Source organism: Panthera tigris, chromosome B3 (genome assembly GCF_018350195.1).
Source record: "Panthera tigris isolate Pti1 chromosome B3, P.tigris_Pti1_mat1.1, whole genome shotgun sequence".
NCBI classification, from domain to species: domain Eukaryota; kingdom Metazoa; phylum Chordata; class Mammalia; order Carnivora; family Felidae; genus Panthera; species Panthera tigris.
Window position 1 is genome coordinate 137,875,308 of NC_056665.1, and position 8,695 is coordinate 137,884,002.

At 56.1% G+C, this 8,695-nt stretch overlaps 1 protein-coding gene across 1 annotated transcript in view; it reads left to right on the top strand.

Annotated features, from left to right (window-relative positions):
• The window catches only part of CB3H14orf132 (chromosome B3 C14orf132 homolog), a 69,963-nt gene extending 62,931 nt beyond the window's left edge, over positions 1-7,032 (top strand). Inside the window, exons 4-5 of the mRNA XM_042989277.1 lie at positions 42-903; positions 1,252-7,032. Of these exons, the coding sequence (XP_042845211.1) occupies positions 42-266 (225 nt within the window). The 3' untranslated portion in view covers positions 267-903; positions 1,252-7,032. The remainder of the gene's footprint in view (positions 1-41; positions 904-1,251) is intronic.
• The last annotated feature ends 1,663 nt before the right edge of the window (positions 7,033-8,695 follow it).

Sequence of the window (8,695 nt, forward strand, 5' to 3'; positions counted from 1 at the left end):
CCCCGTGGGCCCGGGCTAACTCTCTCTCTCCCTCTCCGCAGCTGCCCATGATGGGAGGCGCCTTCATGGACTCGCCCAACGAGGACTTCAGCACGGAGTACTCTCTCTTTAACTCCTCCACCAACGTCCATGCGGCCTCCAACGGCCAGGGCCAGCCGGAGGAGCCTCCGCGGTCCTCCAACGACGCGGTCTTACTCTGGATTGCCATCATAGCGACACTGGGGAACATCGTGGTGGTTGGGGTGGTGTATGCCTTCACCTTCTGAGCTTCGGGGTGCCCGCGGGCCCCAGGCCGGCTCACCCCGCGCGGCGCTCGCAGCAGGGCGAGGCTTTGCTCAGAGCGCTGTCGCCGTTGGCCTTGGGCTGTGCCCACGTTCTGGAGCCGGGAGTTCTGACCAGGGGCGCGGCACCAGGGTCAGCCACCGTGCGTCAGGAATTTCCCCAAGCGGCCCCGATCGCCCACGTTCTATGCTGTGGTCCAGCTGATCCAGAAAACATGGGAGTGTGAGTTTCCAGCCCCCTCTGGGGGCGGGACGGGGCAGAGCCTTGGAGGGGCAAATTGGGGAATTCTTGAAACTGCATTCCAGGAACGTGAGACCCAAAGGAACAGCCAGTCAGGTTTGAAATACGGACATGGTCGATCGCTGGCGGGCGGGAAGTAATCCCACACGTGTCTTGTTTTTATGCCAACTTTTCACACCTGGTGTGTCCAGTGCCAGGCAGGAGCTGCCCTCAGAACTGGAGCGTTCCCGGAACGGCCTTGGTTTCCCACTCGGCCCTTTGGAATATTGGCTGTGGTTACCTGCGCCATAGAACGTTCCCACTTGACTTGGAGAGGGCACCTCTGTCACCAGTCATGTGTCCCCTTTCAAGACCCAGATGCATCAGGAAACCCAAGGACGGGTAGGATTTCCTGGGGCGGAGGGGCGGGGTGGGGGGGGGCCGGTATCTGCTGGACAGACTTCTCTTCTTTTTTAAAACCAGAAGAAGCGCCTTTAAGCTTTAGATCTGCTGAGTAGTCGCGTCTTCAGACACCCGCACGAAGATGCTTTCCTCTCTGAGAAATCACGGAATTTTAGATGGCAGGCTCACACACACCTGATCTTCTGATGGATGTGACCACGCCCGGAGGTCACAGCGCGGATTCCTGGGGGGGTCAGAGCAGGAGGGACATTTCCTGACTCGGCTCAGGGCTCAGGGCTCTCTCAGCCCCCCACAAAGCAGTCTCTTAAGCAAATTCCTGCTTCTCAGCCGCCCTGGGGGAGAACGCCCAGAGGTTCTGGAAGCTGTGTGCCAGGCAGGAGGGGTGCTCAGACCCCCGCGGTTTACTCTCGGCGTGGCTCCCGCGTTCTGTCGCAGGGCATGACTGCACTCCGTCTGGGTCAGTCCCCTTGGGTTCTTCCAGATCAGTGGCTGAGGGGGGCCTGGCAAGCAAGGGAACCCCCACGCGATGGGACGTGCCGTGGGGACGGGGCAGCGTGGGGAAGGGCTCGCTCTTCTGTCCTTAGGAGAGGCCCCTGCGTGGTTCTCCCTTTCCCAGGCAGCACCCCTGTGCCGACCAGAGTGGGAGAGGCTCCCCTGCGGGCTCCCTCGGGCCAAGCGAGACTGTCTCCCTGTGCCACACAAAAGAAAATGAATGGCATACGCCCCGTCCTCCATGGCTGAGAAACTGGAAAGACTGGGTAAGAAGCCATAGTACCGTTTGCAAACGGGCTGGATGTGTCCCTGTGGTCTCAGGAGAAATGAATGTTCCTGATAACAGGCAAAAGGACATCTCAGCTGTCCAGAGGCAGCCACTCACTCGTCTGGGAGGCTGGCGCTGAGCCGCTGTGATAACGGGATTACCGGCCGCCAACTCTTACGAGCCACATCTGTCACCGCAGCCACGCACGCGTCCGTAAATGCTTCGGCTCAAGTGGAGACCATGAGCGCAGAGAGCTGGAATGACCTTTGCAGAGAAGGAGAAGGGATGTGGGACCTTCTGCCTGGGCTCGTTCTGGGGTCACGGACAGGGTTGTGCTCTCCGCAGGGCCGGGCCGGGCTGGGTGGCGAGCTGTCGCGTGCCCATCACCCCCACTGCCTCTCCAGCAGACCCCTCCCTGTCTCAGGCCCCCATGTCCGCCCCATGAGCAAGGTCTTTCTTGTAGACCCATGTCTTCATAAGAACCCAAGGAGGAAGTCCAGAGCCAGAGGTCCAAGGCGATGCTAGGAGGTCACTCCAGCCCAGACGTCCTGATGCCTCACCCTCTGACCCCACATCCTCGGGGGAGCCTGCAGCCCCGAAAAGAGGCAGGCGACCTCTCCCTGTTCCCCAAAGGGCCTGTGGCGAGGGCAGGGGAGAGAGGGTTCTGGGCCCCGTGATGGGGAAGGAAGGGAGCGTGTGGCCCCAGCTCTTAAGAAAGACCTGGTATCCGGGAGAGCCCTGGCAGGCCGGGTGTTTTCTGGATAATTCTGGGCACAGGGATCTCCCCCCACGAAGGCTTTCTTCCCCTCTGGCGTAAACGCCGGTTAAATTCAACTTTCAAGAATTTCTTTCCGTTCAGCATCAGGGCCACAGACACAAGGCCACGAGCGTTAGGGCCCATCTTGTCCAAACTTCGCATTCTGTGATGACAGTGATTTGCTCAGGGTCACTCTGTCTCAGTCGCCTGTGGTGTTTTTCTTTGTGCGTGTGTTTTTTCCACCATCACTTCAACAACGAGGATAGATGTGCATGTGAATGTCCAATGAAGGGTGAAGGACAGATTTCCAGCCAGAGAGTGTGCTGTCCTGTCCCTCCTGCCCTACGTAGCTGGGTTCTGTCTTAGATGTGGGGTAACGGGCAGGAGGCACTGGGTGAGCATTGTGTCCAGGCGCCGTGCTAGACTCATGCGCACACATTCAATCCGTACGGTTACCTTACGGCCTCATGGCTCCAGTACACAGATATGGAACCAGAAGCTCAGAGGAGTTTGCCCAAGGCCACACAGCACGAAGGTGACAAGCTGGGATTTGAGTCTGGACCATCCGGCTTTAAAGCCAGCCTCTTTTCTGCCACACGATGCCGCCGTCGGCCGCTGGCACCTGCAGGGCGCATTTAAACCAGGCTCTGGGTCTACAGAGGCCATTCCCCGGGGTCCCATGTCATCGCGTGGCGTGGGCCGGCTCTGGCCTCTTCCACAGGTAGAAGTCTGACCGTCCTCAGAACGGGGCACGCTCGTCCCCTGCCCATTGCCGGCTCTCTGCTCAAGCTTCAGGGATGGTAGTCCCTGTTGCCTGCTCTCCTGTCTAAAGTTGAGCGCACGTCTTTTTATGTGGCCGTGGAAATTTCCAGAGAGCAGCTTTCTTGGACCATGCAGAAGGACCCTGGCCAAGACCTGGAGTCCGACAGAGGGCCCACACGAGGAGTGAGATGCCGACCGCCGGGATTGCCGAGGAGAGGTGGGACGGTCTGTGTTGCGGGAGAGGCTCCAGCCCAGGCTCAGTCATTCTGTCGAGCCCCAGGGCTGTCCCGGGGAGGAGTGACAGAGGCTGCTGTCGCTGACCCCAGGCTAGAGCTCCCGTTCTGGCTTCTCCTGGGTGACGTTGGCCCCAGAGCCCACCTTGACTCGATGAGCCAGCGCTGAGAAAGAAGGGGCTTGCCTCTTTAGTAACTGCTCTTCAGGGAAGAGGTCCTGCCTTTGCTAGAATGTTCTTCATGCTTGGCCTTCCACGTCTCCCCATCTCCCCCCTGCAAGCCACAGGTGTCCCACACTTGTGTTTGTTTGTATGTGGGACACTTCACTGAACAGAGTAACACCTGCTTTAGGAGGTCTTGAGCCACCGTCACCAGAGCTTTGGAGGAGAGGCCAGAAGGCACTTCAGGCAGGTGCATCCCAAGGGCATCCCACCTCCCGTGTGGGCCTGGGCAAGATGATCACGCTGCCATCCCTCCCTTCCCAATGAGGTCAAGGTTAAGAGGCAAGCGATACTCCCCTGACCTCCCCTAACCACCCCCCCAGAGAGAGACAGTTATATCTCCCTTAAGGTCCCCGGGATCCAAGGGAGAAAGTTAGGAGGGCAGGCCACTTGGTTAGAGAGGCAGTAGGCCGTTTTCCAGCCTGTTCTAAATGGAAAGCTTGGATGTGGCCAGACCACTAGTATATGTGGGAATCCCTCCCTGGAGACTGGAAAGACTCCACCGTTGTCTGCCCTGCTCCCTGATTCCTTCCAGACAAATGTCATGCTTCTTCAGCATGACCTTCTTTCGTCATTAATAGTAGTACTATTAATAATTCTTATCCTTACCGTTGTCACTTCTTGTGCACCTTTTCCTTGTGCTGTGCTCTGTTTGTATCTCATTCACTTCTCAAATCACCCCTTGGGGGCAAAAGTGAGGTGCAGAGAAGTACACATTAGTCATTGTCCCATTCTTCTGCTGAGAAAACTGAGGCCAGGCTAATGTGCCTGAGAACCCACATCCAGAGAGCTGTGATTCAGATCCAACCCTGTTGGCTCTCCAGGCTGAGTAGTTAACCCTGTGTCTCCTTGCATGCACGTACTCTATGGGGAGCTCCCTGGAAGGGACCATCCCAGGACGGGGGGCTCTGAGGCTGGGGCTGTGTGGGTCCCGGATAGCAGACTTTCAAGTGTAGGTGTTGGAAAGGGGCAGGAGAGTGCACACGTGTTCATCAGTCTCAGAAGCTCACAGGGGTCACGAGGCATCAGAGAGCCTCCCATCAGGGTCTGTAATATTTGGAAGGGCAACTGGGGCCACACGGTTACTGAATGGAGACCTGGCAAGTGTCCAGCTGCCTGGTCCAGGGCACCGCCTCCCGGCGTGCTGTGCATTCAGTGGGGAGTGCAGGGGTGGCCCTGGACGTGAGCCCCAGCCCCAGGACAGGCATCATGCTATCACCTGTTACCGGGCCCCTGTACCATGTCCTGGCGAGTGCCCTTTGACCATCGCCAGAGCAAGTCCTAGGTGGGCTGGACTGCCATGACCCCGGGACAGCCAAGGAGCTGTGCTCAGGGGGCCAGAGGGGGCAGTCAGAGCCTGAATGTTCTGTGTTGGCCTGCCCCACCGGCCCCTGGCCTCAGTCATTCAGTGACAGGGACGCAGGACAGGCTGGCTGAGCTGAGTGCTTGCGAGCCCAGAGGGACAGAGTTCATAATCTCCGATCGGAAAAAGGAGCCTCTCCAAGAAATTTAGGTGGTCGGAATTAAACAGATGCTCCCAGAAAGTCCCTTCTGAGATTAGACCTTGGGCATTTTCTTGTCCCTTTTTTTTTGGGGGGGGAGGGGTACGACAGGGGACAAAATAGTGCAAACCACAGTGACTGGGGAGAGGAGCGATTCCCCCAGTGAGAAAAGGGGAGCTGTTGGGAGTGTGACCGAATGGTCGAAGGTATGTAACATCGGCTACATAAATTTTGGGATGTAAGTCTGTGATGTTTGTTCTGAGTCACTGTGAAAGGCATCATGTTCTATCAAGATGGGCAACAAAGGCAGAGGAAGCCCTTGGAGAGGCTGGACGGGCCGCACGGTGCCTGGGATGAACCCTGCACCCATCTTTAGGCCTAGGTGCAGACGTGTGCGTGCCCAGAACAGTCCATTCCGCTGCATAATAAGGTTCATTCTCTGCTTCCGGGTCCTTTTGCAGGCTGACTTCCCACCTCCCCAGAGGGAGGTCTGAGACCCCTCCTGCCTCGGGAGTAAATCCCGACAAGGTAGATTTGCAGGGAACTTGTATGTTGTGGCACTTAGGGAAATCCAGAGCCCTTATTCCTCCCCGAGCCCCCTCCATGTGGCTAGGCAGCTACCAAGTGACCCCAGTGTCTGTCCCAAACCGAGCGTCGGAGAAGTTGGGGAGAGTTTGCCGGGTCAGGCTGGTCGGCAGGTGAGCGGGGTCTTGAGCCCAGGGCATCTATGTAGCAAAGTTGCTGAACCATTATTAGGCCAGCGGTTCTCAACCTCAGAAAATTCTGTCCTCCAGGGGACCTTTGGCCTGGAGACAAATGTCGGGAGACATTTTTGTTTATCACAACTTGGTGGGGGGTGGTGTTCTACTGGCCTCAGGTGGCTAGAACCAGGGGTGCTGCTGAACAACCCCCCCCCACACCCCCCCAGTAACAAAGAATTAATGATGACCCCAAAACACGAACAGTGCTGAGGCGGGGAAACCCAGCACTAGGCCATACTGTCTCTGAATCCAAAACTATGGGTGTTTTCCAAAGCTCCACGTTTCCCCGTCTGTGAGTCATGGCATAAATCAGAGCTCCTTTGGGCAACCGCAGTGATCGTGGCTGCTGCCCCAAGTTCAGACAGTCCCGGCCAAGGGCAGTGATCCACAGTCAAGCAAGTCTTCTGTGTCGCCATGGACGCTCGGTTCCCGCCGTCCCGGGTTTTCGCGGGGAGACTCCGCTTGGATAGAGGAAACCCTACAAAGTGGGATGGTAGGGTCGGGCTGCACTTGTCCCCGTAACTTTGGTCTCCGGGACCTTGAAGGACCTGACCGCTCACCGATGCATCTGAGAAGCATTGCTGAGGAGGGGAGAGGGAGGGGGGAAGCTTAGAAGGGATGGATGGATACGGAGGGGCTGCCTAACAGCCTTTGAGCAAACCCACGTCTTACCTTGCCTTTGACCCTTTTCCACGTGCCCCACCCCGTTTCCCCCAGTTGAAGGCGTAGGAACACTTTCTACTATTTAAAGTTTTACAGAGACCTTATTCTTGCAACTGGCCGCTCTCCGGGTCCCAACTCTTCACGCAGAGAGAACCGGAAACGTTTCTGTGTCTTACTGACGTTTTCATAATCAACCTGTAAGTAGTTTACTTAATAGAAAGGTATTTTAACTATTCTTGTAATCCTTTGCTACTCAACCCCCCTGGGTTTCGCGACGAGGTCACTAACTTTTACTACAGTGAAAAGGCGATTTCTTAACGGAGGCCTTCAGTGTGTTCTTTTGCTTAAAAATATCTAACCGTGATTGATGGATGTACAAAATGTGGCTGTGGGATCGTGCCCTTTTGACTGTTAGCACCGTTACTCTTGTCATTTTCTATTATCATTAAAAAAAAGAAAAAGGAAAAACTTGAACTTCTAAGTGTCTGACTCCAACCTGGGCGTTAAGCTGAAGGATCCCAGACAGTGTCACCTCCACTCTGGGGCTCCTTCTGCCCCACCTGAGGCAGGATGACTCCCTCCTCCCCGCACCCCTCCCCAGTCTCCCCAGCCTCACCCCTGTAACAGATCCCAGAAGCTACATTCGCTTACCCATCGGTAACCCTCCCACCGTGAGCCCTCCCAGAGCCGGTGGATCTCACTCACCTTTTGAATCCCCTGCACCTCACACGGTGCCTGGCTCACGGCGAGCACCCGGCAGGCATTCAGGGAATGAATGAATGATATCCGAAAGACCAGCCCAAATACATTTCAACGCAACACGGGACAGTGGGTATGCACTTAGTTTCATTCATTCACTGATAACAGCACACATAGGGCACTTACTAGGTGTTCTGTGCAGTTCTGAGCTCGTTACATACATATTAACTTGCTTCGTCTCCACAACAACCATACATCTAGGTACTGTTGTTATGCTGTTTATGTGTCTACAGATGAGGAAACTGAGGCAGGGAGAGGTTCCTTGCCCAAGGCCATGTAGCTGGTGAGTGGCAGGACCGGGACCGGAATCCAGCGGGGCTCAGAGTCCATATTCTAAAGGCTGTAAAATGTCCCCTAGCCGTTTGTTGAGAACGAGCTGCTCTGGAGGCCATGTGCCAGGAGCAGGGCTGCTGGGCCAAATGAGCAGCCTCTGCCCTGGAGCAGGTTTGAGGGGGAGAGAGGTCCAGGTAATGTCACTGCCAGGTGTTATGTGCTGAAATGATAAGGGGCCAAGTGTTGGGTCCTGCACCAGGGTCCCTTCTGAAGGATCCGTATCAGGCCCCAAAGGAGGTCCACCGTGGTGGCCGGGACCCCACTGAGGCAGGAGCAGTGCAAGGGGCTAATTGGATCAATGGCTTAGGCAATAGCTGGGACCCAAAGCCTTGGATCCCAACTTAAAGTCTGGTCATCCTAAAAGGTAGGAGCAGTCTACCTCGGGGACAAGTGCAGGGAGGGGCAAGCCAGTCAACAGATCCATGGGTCAAGGGTCAAATGTTTTATGACCAAGAAATCTTGGGCTGCAGACCTCACCCGCTGCCCACCTTGAGAGCCTTGGACCGGGTCCAGCTCCTCGGGTCCCTCTGCAGGCAGCAAGACCCTGGACCTTCGGGGTTCCCGGTGCATCATCCACTCTCAGGTCCAGCCACCTCGTCCAGGGGACCCAATGTAAAATGAAAATGTGGGGCTCTTCTTGTCCAACGTTATTGAGAATTTCAAGATGGCGGGGCACCCGGGTGGCTCAGATGGTTAAGCACCTGACTTTGGCTCAGGTCATGATCTCGTGGTTTGTGGCTTCAGGCCCTGGAGACTGCTTTGGATCCTATGTCTCCCCCTCTCTCTCTCTCTGCCCCTCCCCCGCTCCTGCTCTGTCTCTGTCTCTCTCTCTCTCTCAAAAATAAACATTAAAATAAATTGTTTTTAATAAGAAGATTTTCAAGACGGGCATCAAACCAAGCATAGGGCCCTTCAGAATGTGGGGACCTGCATGGCTGCACAGGTCACATGCCCACGAAGCGACTCTTGGCCATCGCTGCTCTGAACCATGTGGCCAAGGAAAGTAAGGGGTAGATTAAC